The sequence below is a fragment of the Cydia pomonella genome, chromosome 1, assembly GCF_033807575.1.
Source record: "Cydia pomonella isolate Wapato2018A chromosome 1, ilCydPomo1, whole genome shotgun sequence".
Taxonomy (NCBI): Eukaryota; Metazoa; Arthropoda; class Insecta; order Lepidoptera; family Tortricidae; genus Cydia; species Cydia pomonella.
Genome location: NC_084703.1, coordinates 32,173,310 through 32,194,496, shown reverse-complemented (window position 1 = coordinate 32,194,496; position 21,187 = coordinate 32,173,310). Strand labels below are relative to the sequence as shown.

The 21,187-nt window shown below is 37.9% G+C and overlaps 1 protein-coding gene across 3 annotated transcripts; it reads right to left on the bottom strand.

Annotated features, from left to right (window-relative positions):
* Positions 1–349: 349 nt before the first annotated feature.
* Positions 350–21,164, bottom strand: LOC133519608 (YTH domain-containing family protein 3). Of its 3 annotated transcripts, none has more exons than XM_061853650.1 (6): positions 20,925–21,164; positions 20,798–20,822; positions 16,291–16,422; positions 13,202–13,330; positions 11,097–12,763; positions 350–1,995 (listed from the first exon to the last, which is right to left on the bottom strand). In XM_061853650.1, exons 1-6 carry the CDS (start codon positions 20,946–20,948, stop codon positions 1,954–1,956), a joined length of 2,019 nt encoding a protein of 672 aa, XP_061709634.1. In that variant the 5' UTR covers positions 20,949–21,164; the 3' UTR covers positions 350–1,953. The 3 variants fall into 3 exon arrangements, with proteins under 3 accessions (XP_061709634.1, XP_061709628.1, XP_061709639.1); XM_061853644.1 differs by having other exon boundaries at positions 13,199–13,330; positions 20,925–21,163; XM_061853655.1 differs by lacking the exon at positions 13,202–13,330 and having other exon boundaries at positions 20,925–21,163.
* Between the last annotated feature and the right edge of the window lie 23 nt (positions 21,165–21,187).

Genomic DNA, 21,187 nt, shown 5'->3' with positions numbered 1-21,187 from the left:
TTCCATTGATCGCATCGCTGCGATTCCCGCACAACCAAGCGCTTGATACTACTCTATTGGTGAAGGATGTACGAGGGTTATTTGAGAAGTAACTTGGTTAGATATAAAAAATAAAAATGGTTGCAAAGGCATTTATTTTATTTCTCTACGTAATCCCCCCGAAGTTCTACGCACTTGTCCCAACGAATCTGCCTTCTCTATGCCTTTTTCGGATGTGCATCTCTTGAAGGGCCTCGAAATACGCATTGAGCTCCCGTAGTACTCTATTGGTGAAGGATGTATGTAGCCCATGTAGCCAAAAGAAAATGTACTGTATGTTGTACCGGAAGTGGATGAATAATACAAATCATTCTATGACAGGCTTTTATTCAGTATAAATTTTAAAGAGAATTTTATATGGATAAAACATAATATGATTACAAATCATAATCAATCGAGTTAATATTCGTCATTAACCTTTTGACCGCCAAAGATGTCATATGACGCGCGCGGCTACAGCCCAATATCAACCTTCATGCGTACCGACAAGGTTCACGATTACGCGCCGCGTACGATACGCGTAGCGTTCAAAAGGTTAAAATACATAAGGTTATCTTAGGCTGCATGAAAACTAAAAAATAGTATGCATCAGCAAATCATTAGATATAAACAAAGCTTGTTAAAATAGAATTACATATAATATCATGCCGTCAGCACTAAATACCTAGTTAAACCAAAATTGAAAATCTAAATTAAAAAATGTTTAAAAGGCACTTTAAAAATAAGGTGGGGTGATACAATGATTAGATGATTGGTAAAATTAATATATCCTTCGGTCTGTTGTCAATTTCTCTCGTCGCACTTCAGTTACACTTAAAATAGTAAATATTTATAATTTTATTTCATTAAAATACATATGTACACATGTAAAAATTCAACAAAGAATAGTCCATACCTAGCTACAACTATAGAAATTTCTATTGGAATCAATTATATTATTTCATCTGTAGATCAACGAATTGCATCTAGGTATGTTTCGCTAGTCATACACTTGAACAATACATGTAGCTTGGACATATCCGAGCAGGAGGACGACTCCGCGTCCAGCGGCGCCAACTAATCGATCCAAATGTTAAAATAGTGCCTCAATCACTGCAGTCTTGCAAATAAAACTTGGTGCATAATCAAATGAGCCATTGCTAGTCCATCAAACAGTGAATTCATAAAAATACCTTCAATACATAAAAATAAAAAAATAAAATTGATGATATGAACTCAATGCCACGAGAGAACTCTTAAAAAACTGCCCTTGATATCTATATTTAAAAAAACGTATACAAAACGTCCACTTGTTTACTGTTATATTCTCTTTAGCGATAAAAATGACCTTTTACATCGCAATAGAGACGTGAACGCTCCGCCGCGAGTCGTTGAAGGCCGCCCTGGTCACTGCACTTCAGACACCACCACGGTCAGATAACTCCACCACTCCCTTGTTAAAAGGATCAACTCCTCACACCACAGAATTCTTCATATAAATATATATATATATATATTTATTTACTCATTGATTCAGTCCACAAATTTGAAATAATGTCCACATTTTCACTACACGCCACATCTTGCGAGACCGCAACATGGCGAGTTGGTATTTATGTTCTGTTCACTAGGCGTTACATTAATTAAACGTTCTTCCAGTTCAAAATATTATTTAGCACGTTTGAATTTGTTGAAAGTTTTTCTTAGTGAAGCACTGTTTAAAGTATTAAAACAATTGATACAATATATTACATATAACTGTTCCGGTTGCGATGCAACAATCGGTCACGTCTTAGTAGGACAAAATCCCGATACCTGTTTATGCACGTACGATACATAAACCTGGCGTGTAATGCGGTACCAATTAATAACTCGAGTACTACTTGTCTATGGGGAGAAGCCCGTCCTCAATGTGTCCTCGCACAACACATACAATCAGTTGCGAGGGCGTCCCCGGCCGCGGGACCCGTCGCGCTCCTGAAAACATAAAACATACTTACTTTTACACGTACATTACAGTCGGTAATAAAGCCGCGCTTTTCATTTAATAGTACATTACTATAGAGGACGGGAAACGAAGGGTTGCAGGGCAAGTAGATAGGCCGAGTGTAGCGAGGCCGGATAGGAATACGCGGCTGGCAACCCCGTTTCTCGCCGAGATTTGTATAGTGCTTTTCTCAAACTTGCAATGAAATAAGTTAAAAAAAATAGGATGATGATGATGATTGTTTCCTGTCCTAATGTGATAGGTTATTCAGTGCGTGGGGTATTGAAGGTGAACAAAAATGTAATTATATTTTGGTGCTACGACGCACGCCATTACGCTTTTTTTCTTTTCTTTTTCTTTTTTGTGTTGTTTATTATTACTTTAGGTTATTAAAAGAGGAACGAAAATTTGATTATTTTAACGCTAAGACGCACGGTTTAGGAGATACAGCCCTATAAAGATTTCTGCATGACAGAAAAAGAAACTTTATGGGGCTGTATCTCCTAAACCGTGCGTCGTAGCGCAATAATAATGGAAATTATGCTCCCCTTTGAAACCCCGAAGTAATATTTAACAAACACAAAAAGAAAAAAAAGGAAAAATAAGCAGAATTTTGCTCATAGGTATTTTATAATAAATAAATATAAATAAATATTATACGACATTATTACACAAATTGACTAAGTCCCACAGTAAGCTCAATAAGGCTTGTATTGAGGGTACTTAGACAACGATATATATAATATATAAATATTTATAAATACTTAAATACATAGAAAACACCCATGACTCAGGAACAAATATCCATGCTCATCACACGAATAAATGCCCTTACCAGGATTTGAACCCGGGACCATCAGCTTCGTAGGCAGGGTCACTGTCACTACCAACTAGGCCAAACCGGTCGTCAAATTTATGGTTGAATGCCAAGACGTGCCATAATTTGACGTTTAAGAGCAATTCCTAGCTGAGCAACTTTTCAAATCTCGAATTTTTGAAGCTATGTTTCTGTCGCGCTGCGGTGGGCGGGAGCCGGAGCGCCCGGAGCTATCTAAGTGTGAGTGCGCGCACACAGACGCGAGACTCGTGCACTCGCTCATTGCGCGCCGCGCCGTTCCGTCGACATCGCCCGCGAGCCAGACGGAATTTATTCTGCGCTGCCCGACGCAAGTTGTTTTTGTTGTTATCACATAATATTGTTTTTCATTTTTATATTATATTGTATCTATTAATTACCATATAGATAAAAACTGCAAAAAAGAATGATGTCCCAGCTTCGGTCGTCGTCGTACAGTCAAGTGCAAAAATATGTATCGAAAGAATCGTCTCATAAATATGGTACTACGCTCTTATTACACTGGAATAAGATGCTATGGGACATATTTTTGAGTAAGATGTGTACACCCATATTTTTACACTTGACTGTACCTATCCGTATCAGTAAGTTGGGAGTGATCATGGTGTGTTGTGAAATTTTGTAAGTAGGTATAAATATACCTATTGTTAAACTACAATCTATTTAACTTGTAGTCCGATGGGGCTAAACTTGGGCCGCCTTATTGAAGAACGTATCGCAATGACAATCTGGGTAAAGTATGTTGGGATAATGCCGGACAATTTTGGGACCAATTGAGAGAACTCGTGAAAAAATGTTTTTTCGAGATCTCAGCACACGACAGATTCTTGAAGTACGGAGCGAATCGTTAAATAATAACCGTAGATTCGGCCAGAATTTTGGTAATCTTCAATATAGAACGGTTTTAGTTTTGTACCTGTGTAAAGATGAGACATACTTTTTTCTAGGGTAACGAGTGTTTTGCCATCAAGGGAGAACATCGGATGGTGAAAAAAAGTTGTTTCTAATGGAAAGAGAATAAGGTATCACAAAGAAATAGGTCCGGTGTGTACCCTTTTGTATCCGATCTTAACCCTGATGCAAAAATTGGTAAAATTGTGGCTCTCAAATTTTGATACCTATGTCATAAGGCAATTCGATAAGTAAACAATGTGCTAAGAAACCTCTTATTGTAAGGTTTACCCGAAGTAATAATATAAGAAAAACCACTAAAATAATAGCTAGGTTTCGAAGTTTTGACAATTTAAGATCTCGTGAACTGTACAGGTTTAGTGAAAGTGTAAATGGATTGTTTATTGAATGGAATGTACTGGAAGATATTAAGTACTTAAGTAGGAGGGACAAAAATCAAAATAAAAAATAATCGTGCCCAGTCATTTTTAATGAAGATCGCCAAAAAAATAAGAATCAAACTTAGAAATCAAAAAGACTAAGTAGTTCTTTAAAAAGGTCAAGATCACTGAGAGCATCAGACATCTTGAAGTATGGCAAATAAGTAAAATTGTGATTTTGTTGGTTATATTTTGCAATTATGTATATTTATTATATCTATAGTTGATATACATTCTTTTTTTTTTTGATAAAATGTAACGATCGTATGTAAAGAGTAAAGTAAATATATTGGAAAAGAGAGCCCTCTTGAGGCATTTTAAGGAAACTAATTTCGAAGCCCTATCTCTATTTTGTATCCTAAACTAGCAATGTATGTATGCGTGCACATTTATATATGCATCCGTATGTGTAGGTACTTTATTGCGAAAAATTGCTCATTTGCTATCTATTTTACTCGATTTTGTTATAAAATTCAACATATATCATCATCCCTATACAATATAAATACTCTTTATTGCACACCTCAATAAAAGAAAACAATACAAAAGAAAACATGCGGTCTTATCGCTAAAAAGCTATCTCTTCCAGGCAACCTTTGGGTTGCGGAAATGAGAAAAATTACATTGTCAGTAACCGTCGCGCTGGTAGTGGTACTGGATAAAAATAATGGTACGAAAGTGTGATCAAGAAAACAATAAATGTGATAATTAAGTAGGTCAGTAGGTAAATTGAAGAAAAAATAAAGTTTGACAATCACTGCTGTTTTTTAAATAGGTAAAGATCGGATATCGGTCTACAGCAGTGCTAGGTCTGTTAACACAATTACAAAAACAAACACAGTTTCATCACAATACGCAAAATAAATTACAGGGCGAAGATCTGATAGAAGGAAGAATTCGTGAAATTTACCTTGCTCTCTATGATTGCGCATAGCACTAGCCCGACTCCCTGAGCGACGCGGGGACACTGGCAAATTAGGGAGAAATGAATGTCCTACGTTCTTCACCCGCATCCGGTATTTACCCAACATACCTTAATCGTTGAACCGCCGCATTTCGCAAATGGCCCTTATTTTGATATCGGCTAGCCGTAATGTAATACGGCGGATTATACAATACGACTGCGATACTTATATATAAATCCCCTCGTCAATGTAATTTTATTAAATTTGCTATCTAGTGGCAAACATCAAAGTAGTTATCTCTTACTTGTGACGCGCAAGTGTGAGCAATGTAAAATACTAAATTTCAAAAAAAAAATTGCCTACTACGTAGTAAAAGAAAATGTGATTATTAAATTATAATACGAAAGGTGGTCAAATCGCAAAATGCTGTCGTTTTATTTAAAATAATGAAATAATTAGACCAGTTCCGAAAATACCGGGAAATCCCGGTTCTTTAAAACAGTACCGGTACTGCAATCCCTAATAAGGATGTTATGCCCATCACTATTCCTTCTGTGTACGTATATTCAGAAACTGTCTCCGCCTCCAATTCGTGCGATAAGGACAACTGCAGCTCGGACCGAAATTCACTCGCAAAAAACTCAAAAATCGAGGTTTCGCTCTCGACTGTTTCCTCCTCCAAAACGGAACTAATCATTATGAAATTTTGGAAATTGCAAAAGGAAGAAATAATCTATGCCGCTATGTTTTGATTTTTTGGATATTTGTTGTAATATTTGTATACTGTGCCTTTTTTTACAGCCAATTCAATTGAGCCGTTTTTTGCGATTTTCGAGGCGCTGTAAGTTTCTTCAAAATAAAATAATCCAAAAAAGCAAAACATAGCGGCACAGATATTGATGATTTTGATCTTATTTGAAAAAATCATTGCTCTAGGTTAAAAATCCAGGGAGGAAACAGTCGAGAGCGTTTGTATGGAAAAATCACAACTAGGAATTCCTCTTAAAAACAAAAGAAGGTTGCCTTACAGGCCTAGGTGTGTAAGGCTGTATGACATTCCTTTACATCACTGATCGCACCTCATATGTAGTATTTCCGGACCTAACTTGAAGTAAGTCATGTCAACATTTCATAACAAGTTTGAGAAAAATTATATTTTTTCATAAACTTATATTAAACAAGGAACTTTTTTCTTCATACCTCTAAAATATCTCCGCTAGGGATTCCAAACACCGGACTTTTCACAATACTGGTATTAATACATAAACTGTCTTCATCAATACCGGAATCCCGTTATTGAATAAAAATAGTGTTAAAATTTAAAATTTTATTAAAAAGGGTAATGCTTACTGTATATAACACAGACTAATTAAATGCTTACTGTATATAACACCAGATAGAGTCAGACCAAGATAAGTTGGCATCGATTTTGATAGCCCAGACGGTGCAAGTGTCAACTAAACTTCATAATTTCATATAAGTTTGACGTTTTAATGTCCTAATAGCTTTAAGGGGCAATAAACAATCAATCTACAATAATTTCATTTTACACTCCAGGTTGGTAATCTTTTTTAATACAGTTGGTCAAAAAGTGGTTATTTACGTAGCTGTTTAGCGTTCGCAAAGTTGGTATTTGACTTTCCTATTTTTTTTTCTGACCGCAATCCATACTTCCACACCACAGAGTTTGCATGTTCAAAATTTTATATGCTTTTATTACACCATTAGACATTTATCAGGTACATTTGGGTGAATAAAACTGCCATTGCCACATTGACTGTCGTAAACAAAAAAAAACGAAAAATTAAAAAGAAAAAACCGGGCCCGCTAATTTATAAGGTCCGACCGAGAACGCTTTTTGCGTTTCGGCCGAGAACGAGACCGAGACCGAGATTTAATGGCATTCTCGGCCGAGACCGAGACCGAGACCGAGAATTTATAAAATAGAAGAAAAAACACGAATTTTGCAATAAAAATGTTTTAATAGTCGAAATTCGACGATTTATCAGAAAAAAGTTATCATAATCAGTTCTTAGCGCAAATGAATAGTATTTTTGGGCTTCCGTAGAAACGAAACCCTTATAGTTTCGTCACGTCCGTCTGTTTGTCCGTATGTCATTTTACTCGAAAACTATACGATATATTTTATTACGAATTTGGAACGTAGGTGTATTATGTGAATCGCTACTTAGTACTTTAGAAAAAAAATCAAGGGGGCACTCCATACATGCAACTAAAAGTAAAAATTCAAATAAAAGTAACATGTGGCACATCATTAGATAGGTCTTTAAAAATAACAACATTGCTAAAAACCTTTTTTGATTAAATATTTTGGAAATAATCACTCCGAAAGCCAATAATAGGGTGTCCCCTCCCCTCTAACTTTTGAACCGGGAGAGCAACAAATCGGAAAATATTTAAATATTAAAAGCTTAATCATCTGATCTTCTGATTAAAACAACGCGACGAAAGTGCCACCAACATACGCTCTTTTGCTTGTACGGCTTTTTGTATTGTATGAAAGTAGGGAACCCTCCATTATGCGTGGTCCGATACGCACCTGGCCGGGTTTGTCAGTACGGATATGCACAAAAAGAGGTACAATAACAATGATGTACGAAAATGAAACAGTTCTCTATTATAACCCAAAAAAGGTAATTTTTCAGCGTTACGGTACGTTAGTGACGACTCTCGTCGTTTAACTGACCAGCCTTACTAAAAAGTTGTTCGCTGGCCACATAAGCCACATCAAATGAAAATCAACCTATGAACCAACAACAACCACACCGCGAGTTTCGTCAAAATTGTATTGAGTAGCATCCGCAAAGTTCGCACGAAATTATGTCTAATTTTCCACAACAGTAATCCACCTCCGGTATCGTATTGTACTCACCTACTGCTATGCTTTTCCCCGTAAACACAAATATATTAAGTATCAAAATATCCAGTGTCATCTTCCACTCACATCAAGTTAATTTAAGTTACATCTCGATAACAATATACAGTTATTTATTAACTCTTCCGCAATAACAACAACCACAAAACGAAAAGAACCAAATGAACAAGTCATTACTTGCAACCGCGCCTGTCCGATCCCAACAGGTAGTATTTGATAAGTAATTGGCCTAAAATGTAGGTAAGTACGAAACCAATCACAATCACCAAAAACACCTACCGGGCGATGCAACTAACGGGTGGCTTAGAAACGGACGCTCGTACGCGGTAAATTCAAAATCACCAATGGCTTGTTTAGTTCATTGCGTAGTCTCGGTCTCGGCAGGAATCTCGGCCAATTTTGGCCGAGAACCGAGACCGAGATCTCGGCTCGATTTTTGGCCGAGAATGCCGAGACCGAGACCGAGACCGAGATCTCGGTCGGACCTTACTAATTTAGCACGATCGGATTAGGACCAACCTCGAAATCTCTGGAACAGTCATGAAATTTGGTATGTATATAATTTATATAGGTACCCCTTTTTAAGACACGCAAACAGGGATCCCAGAAATTGTAGTTGTGAAATTTGATTAATGTCACTATTGTTTCAACCCCATTTAAGACCTAAAATCTGTTTTTGCAATCACATTATTTAACCCTAAACTTTTTTCCTCCGTTAATTTTAGTAACTTTGTATTGCATAGCACTCGTCTTACTAATATGGATCTCTTGTTGTCTATTTTATTGAAATCTGCTTAATAGTTTAGGCGCTAAAAGAAAAAAAAATGATTTAATATACGGAGTCCTTTCTAGGCGGTTGGTTTAGTTTTTCTCTAATAAAACAAGGGTAAACAAGTTGTGAAGGGTAAGAGGAATCTACCGATACATCATTTTAAAAATACCGTCCAGTATCCTAAGCTACGGGATGTACTGAATCATCAGTACTTACACCCATAACCCTACTTTCTGGTTAAGTCGCAGTCGAATAAAATGTTAATATTGGCGTAGATCACGTACAAATGTATAGTTAAAAGTGGAATTCATATTCCTCCGAGTTTCCTATTAAGAGAATGTCCCCCGGAAGTGTATATGCGTTAAACTTAGATTCAGCAAGTATTTTCTACAACTTCTCCTGGATGGTACACATTTTCCAAGATGGCTGCGATTCCTCGAGATTAGTTGTCAAGCGGACCCCAGGCTCCTATGAGCTGTGGCAAAAAATGCCGGGACAACGCGAGGAAGAAGTAAGCTGCGATTCCTCGAGGTCCCCAAATGTCGAATGGTGTGGGCATGAAAAAAGGGCCTTTAATTTATACACATACCAAATTTCATGACTGTTCCCGAGATTTTGAGGTTGGTCCTAATCCGATTGTGCTACTTACACTGTAGTGTAACAAAATAATTAATCTTAAATTGCAACTGTGAGTGTTTTTTATATGAAATGAGTTATTGTAAATGATCGGAAAACGCAGATCATAGTTATAGTAGTAAATTAACAACATATCATTCAAGTTCAAGGGAAAAATCGTAACAATATGAAACGTAACGTATTGGTTATCTGTTAAATTGGGAATCCGTAGATTAGAGAATCTGTAGGATTGGGAATCTTTAGTCATGGGCCTAAACCGTTTGAAAGTAACGTTTACTTTTCTCGTGTCTTTTATCTCGGGACTCGTAAATAATGACACACTTTTCCCACTTGCATTGATCCCGGTATTGCGTTAAGAATACCGGTATTGAAAAATGCTTATAAAAAAACGGGATCCCGGTATTGGAAGCCCAAAGTACCCAAAGGTTATCTGAAAGAGATGCTCTTTAGCGATAATACTGACTGTTATTTAACTCTATCCAGATTTATTTTCTTGTTTGTGTTACTGTATCTGTACTGTAAATACAGGTATGTATTTATTTACACTGAGCGTGGTATGCAATACAAAATAATGTATTGTACCTATACCCAGTGTAGGTTACACGGACGGTTACAATTTACGGTTCAATTTGTAATGGTGAATGAAAAATTCTAATTAACGATCGGCCAACACTGCTTATACCTTTCTCGGTAAAATACGTTTTGTGTGTTCCTAATTGACACAAAGTCAGTAAAGACGAATCTCATGTCAAATAAGCAGATGGAGACAATAAATAGAGTTCATACAAGCTAAGTACAGTCAGCATCAATATTATTGGATGAAACAACGCGCCAAAAGTATCTGATATTCCGGATAACATTTCCAAATATAGATAAATCTCTAAAATTCACGTTCACTTTTGCAAACTTAATTGTTCTACATATAGAACCATCACTTTTTGTTAAGCGGTTAAAGAATGGTAGATACTTTTGAAGCGTTGTTTGATCCGCTACTTTTGATGCTGACTGGACCTGGCAGGTGCTACAGTAAATATCATATTTTCATAGGAATTCGATTGCCAGTTGCTAAGTCAACCGGAGAAGATACATATAACTTAGCTTATAGGCCTTTAACCATTTGACATGCCTTTCTAGTCATTCGATTTCGAACCGTAATTGTTATAGTAGTAGAGATGCTTTTTTGTTTTAAGTATGATAGCAACTTGTATGTTGCCACTACGGACTAAAGAGTTAAGAGGCTGTGAACACCCAATTTCGTTGAGATTGATGTTACTTAAGCAGTTTTTAAATAAAAATAAAAATCTTTTAGTAAAGAAAAAAATATATACAAATCACATTTCAAAGACTGTGGCCGTAGATGATACATGATTGGACAAATCGGCCCGATAGAAAATAATTGCAAAGATTGTTCTTAATGTCACCAATTAACAGTTTTTATTTTTTTACTTTAAGGCCTGCAATTAAAATGACAATTTCAAAATATTTATACCTAAACTTCTAACGTTTTCTTATCTTCTAACTTATTCCCTTTTAAGGCCTAATAACAGTGACAGTTCTATCTTATTTACTCCGATACAAATAGACAGTGTGCGCCGACGCGACGTTCTTTCGGTATTAACAGCCTCTTAACCGCGCATTATAATTAATGACTATAACATGGGAGTACAATTAATGAATATGTGCATTATAACTTACCTTGTGATGAGGTCTGTAATTATTCGCGTCACGGTCACGAAAACCGTGATCACGAGTGTCTCGTCCATCGCGGTCATCCCTCGGTTCGCGATGATCGCGGTGATCGCGATGATCACGGTGATCGCGATGATCCCGGTGATCGCGTTGATCTCGATGATCGCGGTGGTCCCGCGTGTCGCGATGATCGCGAGGATCGCGTTGCTCACGATGATCGCGCTGATCGCGATGGTCGCGCATTTCTCTTTGGTCGCGAATCTCTCGGCCGTCACGTCCGTCGCGAGGATCGCGACCGTCTCTGCCGTACTCGCGGTAGTTGCGGAACCCACGGTTCACCTCTTGCTCATCGCGCGTATTCTCTTGGTTATTATGATGGATCGGTACCTTTCGAGAATCTTCTTCTTCTTGGCGTCTTTCATAGTGAATAAAATCATCAAAAATAGACGTCGAATGGCAATAGCTATGCATTATTCTCAGTACTTGCAAGCCTTTCGCGTGAGGCACCTCTTGGGTGTCGCGAGAGTTCGTCACGGGCTTGTTCTCATTATTTTCTAATTTGATATGACGAAGTTGCACGTTTGGAACGTCTTTAACATAGACCCACCTGACACGAAACTGCCCCTTCCACTTGTCTTGAGACCACACGTTAGAATTGGAATTATAGTCGACTGCGCTTATCATGCGCGCCATGCCACAAAAATGACCGCTACCATTCACCGAGAAAAACAAGTACACTGAACCACCCTCCCGTTCGCGCTCCCGGAACGCAGAATCCAGGCGCTTGTTGCCATGCTCCGTACTACACCATATCTCATATTTGATACTGCGATGAATATCGTCTTCCGAATAAGATTTAATTACGAAAAACCTGGCTTGAGGTGCGCTCAGATCGAATTCCTTCGGATTGTAGTCATTCTTGACCTTTAACTCATCAAGCACCGGATGCGGGATCACCGCAGTCTGAGGCGCAGCGGGAGGCGCGGCCGGAGGCACAGACATCGCAGGCCTCGCCTGGTGCTGCGGCGGTGGTGGGCCGCGGGGTGCCTGTGTCCACGCCGCCGGCGGCTGGTGCTGGGGTGGCGGGCCTCGCTGCAGTGGCGCCGCGGCCGGTACAGGAGCGGGCGCCGACGACGGGGCAGCCGCGACCGCGGGCACCGCAGGCACTGGAACCGGCATCGATGGAGGACCAGCCGGCGCCTGCTGCGGCGGCGGTGGTGGTGCCGTCACGACCGAGGCGGTTTTGCCCGCATCCCAGGTTCCGATATCCATGTTGTGTTTGCCGGGTACGATCGGCGGTGGAGGCATACCGGGGCCCTTTTTCTTGAGGCCCGTGGTCTGGGAAGTCGGGGCAGGCTTAGCCGGTTGGCTAGCGATTGAAGCCCATGTCATCTTTTTGGGTTGCGATCCTCCAGACGCGTCCTTGAGCTCGACTCCGCGCTCCTTGTCCGCCTTGTGCTCGCCGAGCGACAGCGTCTGCACGCCCGTCTCCACCGCCTTGACACCGTCTGGCACGTAAATACCGTCCGCTCTGTAGTAGTCGTCATATTGTTTAGCACGCCCTATTTGGCCCCAAGTTGAGTAATCACCATTACCATGAAAGTAGTTAAATGAGGAAGCGGGCTGTCCGAACGCAGCCGTGGAGAATGGCGTTGTTGAGGGCCCAAACACGCCTGAAATTGTACACAAATATCCGTAAAATGTGTAGATAAAGTTAACTAACCTTTTGAACGCCAAGCGTTAATTAAGTAATGCGACGCTGACGATACAGCATATACTAACCCGGCATTACGTCTACAATGTGCAGGATTAACAGACTTTGGCGTTCCATAGGTTAAAAATACTAACTAATCCACGCAAAATTAGGCCACTATTTGAGGTAGAACAGGTAAATAGAATATTGTTCCTATGTTTGAATTTTACATTGCAAAGTAGAAAAGGCTGAGACTAAGGAATATTATTAATATTATTATTTAGTCAAGATGTTATTTTTACGCAATAAACCTTGTTGATTGGGGCAATTATGAGAGTGGTGTTTCGAAACATGCCACTTAAATGATAATGTATATTAAGTGGTGACTTATGATGTAAATCGAATAGGTACTAGCTACCATCCATTCCATAAGAATCGTGAGGATTGTATCCTCCAAGAAAAGTCATCGGTTCTGTTCCATTGGTAGACCATGTCCCATCCCCGACTCCAAAAGCTTGATAAGGAAGAGCTGTTGTACCATAATAACCTGAAAATAACAAAAGTCATTTCAGCACTCCACCCGAGATTCTAGTCGATTGCATAATCTATATTTACGTACAGGGTGGAAAATTTAAATAGGTCAATAAAAGCAGCAAATATTCAAGTAGCTTAATAAAGTTCTAATGATACTGAGACACCCAGGAGCTGCCTGTAACAACCATAACTTTCCATCCTGTAAGTGCGTAGTTTGGAGAATCTAATATTTCTTTTTACGAATAAAATTATTATTTATTAGTTTAAAAACCAATTTAACAACTTTACTACAAAGTCCTATTATAATGGGCATCGTAAACTATTCATTTATTGAAAGCATGAGATCGGTCATTGGGACGTTGGCGAATTTTTGGAGACGATTGGTATGAGCAATAGTAATTATCGCGCATTCTCCTTTAGGGCCTGTACAGTAACATTATACATTTTCTCCCTTATATTCATAAACGTGTACTAAAGTTACGATGCCGCTAATAATCGTTTGTCCCTTTCCGACGTATTGGTATGATGGAAAGGGACAAACGATGATTAGCGGCATCGTAACTTAAGTACACGTTTATGAATATGGGGGTTAGCGTTTGCGTTAAATCCGCTAGTTCTGGTTTTTTGCAGACTTATTTATGATGTTGGCCGAATGAATAATCCGAATAATAATTTGTGACCTCGAGCGTCGAACGCAACTTTGTCAAAAATCGAGAAAACCGCGTTTTAAAAGTATGTTTTCGTTCCTAAATTATATAAAAATGATATATAAGTTGCCCTCGTTGCTAAGAACAGGAAGAAATATGGCATAGATTGAACCTGGGGAAACGACCCTTCCCCCTTCGGGGGGTAGGCACGGTACGATCTCGTGGCTATCGGGCCAAATCAGCTTTGTTTGACCTTAGGAACAATCGCACTGAAAAAAATAGATAGCCGAACTGGTTTTGTAACTTTACTAAATAACTAAACTACGGTTATAAGAAAATAAACTTTGCATAAATTTACAAAACTATTTTGTAGTGTATAATAAATACCTGAACACTGATAGCCAACACGGTTTTGTAACATATAACACATAGTTCGCAAGTCCCAATTTTTGTGTAAACAGTAACCAAAATTTTGTTACAGTTATGCAAACATTTCTTTCAGTGCGTGCCAAGGGGCATCGCCTGAGACAAAAGTGCATACTCATCGCAATTAATTAGCCTACGAATTCAAGTACAACATTTTTTTAAGTTTTGAAAGGGTTATCTCGGAAATTATTAGATCTACAGAGACAATACTAGTCTCGTATTGTAGCAAATGTAGTCTATTTTTAAAACGCCCTGATAAGGTACTACCAAAAACTAGTCCTTTAGGGTTATAATCGCCCAAATCTAAACAAAACACAAATAAATTCGCGGTTTTTACGATTTTTGACAAATTGCGTTCGTCGCTCGAGATCGCAATCTTGGATTATTCATCGGGCCAAAATCATAAACATCATAGATAACTGAAAAAAATCTGAACTACCGGATTTGACGCAAACGAACCCTTTACTTTCAGGCGACGAAGTTACTGGATTACTATGCACACCGCGTTTTTTTAACGCGACGTGCGTCTGTACCGATACACACGCGATTCGCACGCAATTCAGACGCTGCTTGTAGAACTTTGCACACCAATATCGATGCAGACGCGCGTTGACGGCGCGTTTGTATGTGTATTTATTTATTTGTTTATTTATACAGACGCGACGCTAACGCGCTTGTCACGCGTGTTTGTATCACAGTATCGCTGGCCGAATGCGTTTTTTTGGTAAAGATTTTAGGAAACCGCAGCAATCGAAACAGGGCTATAATAACCGCGAAAATCGAAGTTCGGCCATTGCGGGCATTTTTCTCTGTCACTCTAATTACGTCTTAGTGAGAGTAAAAGAGAAAGATCCCCGCAATTTGCGAATTTCGGTTTTCGCGGTAGGCCCCCAGCACGCGCCGTTTTCAAATCGCGTGTCGACGGTGCGTTAAAAAGTCGCGGTGTACAAAGGCCCGTATGCCTTTCCCGTACAATCCAAGTTAAGTTCTCATTTTTAAATGACATACTGTAATAACATGAACATGAAACTTAGCGAGAACATTCAATGAGGCAATTGTGGATCCGCCTATTTACGTAAGTTCCTTTTGGAACATGTACTTTTTTTATGCAATTACTATTTAAGGGAAGAGGGCAACGATATGCCACTTAGTGGTCATGTGTATACTGAATGCCTATTATTTTTTTGTTGAATTATTGTTATTTCAACCAAATGTAATATTACACAGATTTCCCTTTGTTTAAAAAATATACGCTACAGATAAGCTGCAGATTTTTCAATGAAAGGACGTAACGTAAAGGCCGCTACTAAAAAGGGTAGTTAAAGCAGTCCGTCAATATTAATCTTAAGAGGATTGTAGCTTCAACTTTTTAAGGTTCCGTACCCAAAGGGTAAAAACGGAATCCTATTACTAAGACTCCACTGTTCATCTGTCTGTCTGTCGGTCACCAAGCTGTATCTTATGAACCGTGATAATGTATTTCTGTTGCCGTTATAACAACACATACCAAAAAGTACGGAACGCACTTGTCCGGTTTTATTAAATTCACTCCCTATCCCAATCTACCTTTCACTTTCGCCGATAATGGTAACAAATATTTTTGGATTATACCCATCAATGATTTTTATGGAGTGGACGCCAGCTTAACCTTAGGTTCTGAATGCATGTCATGGAACAGTGACGCTACGTCTTCATCACTGGGGGCTTAGGGTGAGCATCCACCAGACCAGTGCCAAGTTATGGAACGGTGCAAGTATCCCCTTCATGTGCGCTTTTATCGTAAACGGCTCCGTACCTCAACTGCGGGTGCTCACCCGCGCGTTGGGCGTATACATGCTCACCCTTAAAGAGATATGCAAATAGGATAAAAAGACGGAGTTGCACAAAAGTATGTACCTACCTGCCGCGCTGTAGTGGTCGGCCGCTGACGAGATGGGTGGTGCGTAGGACGGTTGTTGCTGATGGCGCCATGACACCTCCGCCAGCTCGTCGCCGCCAGATTCTAACTGTTGCTCTTTCGGTGCATTTGTCACTATAATGTTAAACGATTTGCATTAAGTATTGTAGCAATGCAATAGCAGCACAGGATTTTTTGCCCGTACTTTAATGTAGGGTGTACATTGTAGCCCTTTGTCTGTGTCGATATTTAATGTACCTTGACAATACATAATATACATTCAGAAAATTGTATCACCAATTAAGTTTTTTTTTTGTAATTTTGAAATAGTAAACATTTTTAAGAAATCGCTTTTGCCCAATATGTTAAAAGTAAGATCATTAGCAAAATAAGGGAACTTGGCATTTGCCGCCATAGTGTATCTCCAATGAAGATAGCAAAATAGTGTCCAATAATACAATACTTATTATAATGGAAGGACAACTAGCAGAAACTTAATCTTAGCACCAATCTGTTGTATGAAAAGTTTGAATAACTTTTGCTGTCCAATTTTTTCAACTTAGAGACAATTACAATCATTTTTAAATGAATATTACCTCAAAAGAAGATTTTTTTTATATTTGGGGACAATCTTAAAAAGATCGACCTAGCCCCAAACTAAGCAAAGTTTGTAATATGGGGTCATCCATTAATTACATCACACGTTCAGGGGGAGGGAGGGGATCAAGAAAATGTGACATGTTGTGACAAGGGGGAGGAGGAGTCACAAACTTTGTGACGTCACTTCAACATCATCAGTAACCGAAATTATTTTTAAATATTTTAATTCGTTGTAAAGTTAAACGAGGTTTTGGAACGATAATCGTTTAAATTCGTTTAATTTTCTTTCCTAATCGGTTTAGTATTATAAAATTACTAATATTTCTTTTATCAAAAATATTTTTATAAAATATTAATAATACCTAATTCGAAAAATGTGACGTCTCGCCAGGGGGGGAGGGGCTTGCTAAATGTAACCAAGTGTGACATGGTGGGGGGAGGGGCTTGCCAAATGTGACCAAGTGTGACATGGTGGGGGGAGGGGCTTGCCAAATGTGACCAAGTGTGACATGGTGGGGGGAGGGGTAAAAAACCTAGAAATAGAAATATGTAATTAATGGATGACCCCTATGGGTACTAAGCGACGATATACATACATATATACGTAGAACAAATATTTGTGTTCATCGCACAAATAAATGCCCTTACCGGGATTTGAACCCAGGATCATCAGCTTCATAGGCCAGATCACTACCCACTTGGTCAGTTTGTGGTTGTTGTTTAAACACATTCACTGCCAGACAAAAAGCGGCGCACTACCCCAGAAACCGGTGGTCTATAGCTGCGTACAAAACAACCCGCCCAGCGGGTTGTCCGGCATCTGAACAAAGTTCACGAGCGCCCACCAGGTGGGTTCCCGGCAGTGAATGTGTTAATATTCAGTAACTCTTACATAATACATTTATTTTCTGTTGCATTGCATAAACTTTATTTCACAATTTGTTTCCCTACCCATATATCCTGTACTTCAATAAGTAGAGCTGCCATCAGATATATCTGAAAATATCTGAACGCGCACTCTAACGCCTTGACAATAGAGGCATGTTCGGATATTTGTGAGCATCACAGCCGCTCTGATATATCTGATGGCGACTGTACATGAGTACAAGTACAAAAAATATGACTATTGACTATTAAATTTCTTGCAATTATTTTACCCTACACAAAAATTTAGAAACAAAAACCTGTACCTGTGCATACCGTACATTCGCAAAAGCATTATTATTATATTACATTTTGGCAAGCCTCACTGCACCTTGACCACATACAAACTAAATGTACTACTTTGGACATTCTTTAATATTATTTATAAGTAATAACATGGTATAGAGACTAAAAGCCGTTCTAGCAGGCAATATAGTTCTAAATACATTGTCATGCATGAATTAATTCAACCACCAATATATGCCTTCTTATTGATCAGTTTATGTGACCCACAACAACAAAAATAAAGTCTGACTAACCACACTAGCTTGCCTAATTTGTGTTTTATGTTTTTAATTAGCTGACTTGCCCAACAAGGCTCTCTTTATCTAACATTAGGCATAATGGCTATTTTTCTACAAGAGAACAAAGTAATTATAAACAAAAAAATTGTTGTTAATTCACATTAGCTAGTAGGTTTCACTTTCCAGTGATGATTTTGAACAATACATATTTAATTTTGAACAATACACCTTTGAAGTTGGGAATGCAAATCGGTTATAACCGAAACCGAAATATTCGGTTAAAATCGATTATTTTGGCCAAATCACATAACCGATTATTTTGGCCAAATCACATAACCGGTTATTGCAATTTTGTAATAACCAAATTCCGTTATTTTTTCTATGAATTATATTTTGGCAATAACTTATAATGTCGAAACTGTTTCAATATTATTAAGTTTCTGGGTGCCGATGATAACCATTGCATTCATTTGAAGAATAATGGTGTAGTAAAATAGTTTCAGTCAATTCTGGGGCCATTTTTCACAAATATTCTGATTAATAAAAGTATCAAAAGCGCAAATTTTGTGTATTTACAAGATAACTAAACACCACGAGTACCACAACAAAGGATAATTAGTGAGTTTTGTGTAAGTTATTTTGTGATTTGTGTAAATTATAAGGCCAATTTATATTTTGTTGATTGAATCCTACGTTACTTTTGAATGTTAAATTGATAAATGTAATTTTGATAATTGAGAAAAACATTTATTCAGCAAATACAATACAGATTATTACAGTTAAAATGATATATATAAATATCGGATACAAAAAAATTAACTATGATAATTATAAAGTTCATAAGTCAGTCTGTCTCCAAAAAGCCCAAGACAGGGATGAGTGGAGAAAAAGTGAGCAGGCTTTCACCCAGCAGATGGGATCTGCAGTCAGCCCCAAAACAAAGATAAAGAAATAAAAATAAATAACAATAATCTGACTGTAGAACAAATAAAGCTTTAATAAATAAATAAAAAATGAAGTCAGTCTGTCAGTCGGAGTGTGGAAGGCGGAACCATCATCAAAACCAAATAACTTCGCTGCTGGCTTCCATTTGCTTTAATGTTGATTTGGTTGTGATAGATATTTACATTATTGATTGTAAACCTAAAATTTGTAGTTTAAAAAACTCATTAAAATTAATAAAGAAAATCAAAGCAAGGTTTGTTTCATTAATACTGTGTATCTTATGATTTTACGTCATGTAGAACTAGATTTATACCTAATTTAATAAAAGTTGAATAACCAAATATTCAGTTATTTTTCAGCCATAACCATAATCGGTTATGATGAAGACGCCTAACAATGAAGAATATGTCACTTTTCTAATTTCTAGCTATTTTGCTCTTTTTAGTAGGTATTTGCTTGTTTAGGACTCTTTTAAGTTGCAAGAGGTAAACAACTACTTTGTATAACAAATAACTCTAAATGCTCCACCATCGCTAGTTAGAATTTTGGGTCCAAGCCAAAGCCTAGCCTGCTAAGCTATAGAAAGTAACATTCAAACCATGTAACAAACAAACAATAATATAGCAGCAATACATAGTTGATAATGTTGATAAAACCAGCATCACTTAATATACTTAAGAACTAAGCTAAAATAAGGATATGCTACTAAGCATGTACTAATATTACATTACTACATTCTGTGTCATTTTTTTTTGCTTTGGCTTATAGCAGGGGTCTCCAATTAGTTTCTTCAGGGGTCTGGTATTTAAAATTAAATGACCATCATGGTCTGTTTCTACTTGAGTTTATTAAATAAGCAAATGTAATATACAGCACAAAATAGGTTGGTGGTCTGGATCTGGACTGCCATTTGGTGACCCCTGGCTTGGTGTCAGTGAGATATCAGTCCACCAAGAACAGAGTTTATACATATAAGATTAATCTTAAAGAGAATGTTTTTAACACTTAATACTTTTTTAAGGGCTTATTAAAGTGATATGGTTGTCATCTCTAATGAGCAACAGAGCTTATGATTAGGCCTTAATTTCAATAGTAATAAACCAGAATTTGAATACTAATTTTAAATTATCTAATATGGTAAAGTGTTTAAAACATTCTAAGGGAAAAAGATGCAGCATTTCAGAGGCTACCATAATTGCACTGAATACTGAAGTTTCAATATTTAAAAAAAAGGCTAATAAAGACCACAAAATGGTTTACAGAGATTAAATGACTATGTAGTTAAATTGTGACATAAAAATATTATTTGAATTTTCAGTGTTGAAGAAAATTACTTTTTTTTTAAATACTGAATGATCGTTTATTGTAATGAAATATAGTTGCAAATAAATAAGGTGAAAGCTCAAAATTACGACGCCAATGACGTGCTCACAATGACGAGCACCGGACACAAAGCCGACCGGTGTGAGACTCCTACGGAGAAAACAGATGCAACGTCATACTGATACTATCTTTACCTTGATTCCCTTGGCCTTTCATCCGCTTTATACACGAGTAACATGAAACAAAAGATATATACATACATAAGTATATTTGTAAAATTTGTGGTAAATAATTCAATGAGAAAATATCGTCGCTAAATACCTGATCTGACACGCCTGCTGACATTGGCCACGATTTTACTTATTTCGAGCACTTATGTAGTCTTTCCTCACAACAATATCAAAATGAAATCACATGAGTTTCACTACACGGAGCCTGAAGTGCTCAAGAGTCAATAACGAGCTTATATTGTCTGTAAAAATAAAATCCTACCGATGGTTTGGATTCCGGAAAGCGGATTCAGGCATCCAGCGGATGGGCAATTAGCAATGGCCGCCGAGTTAGTGTTGCCTACAATAATATTT

Bases quoted from the DNA above. Each gene is read 5' to 3' on its own strand.
- LOC133519608 (XM_061853644.1), bottom strand. From the start codon at position 20,948: ATGTCAGCAGGCGTGTCAGATCAG. The intron at 13,331-16,290 runs GTAGGTACATAC...TGTTATTTTCAG, and splicing joins CGACCACTACAGCGCGGCAG to GTTATTATGGTACAACAGCT. The intron at 12,764-13,198 runs GCTAGTACCTAT...GTACAATTTCAG, and splicing joins TTCTTATGGAATGGATGGTA to GCGTGTTTGGGCCCTCAACA.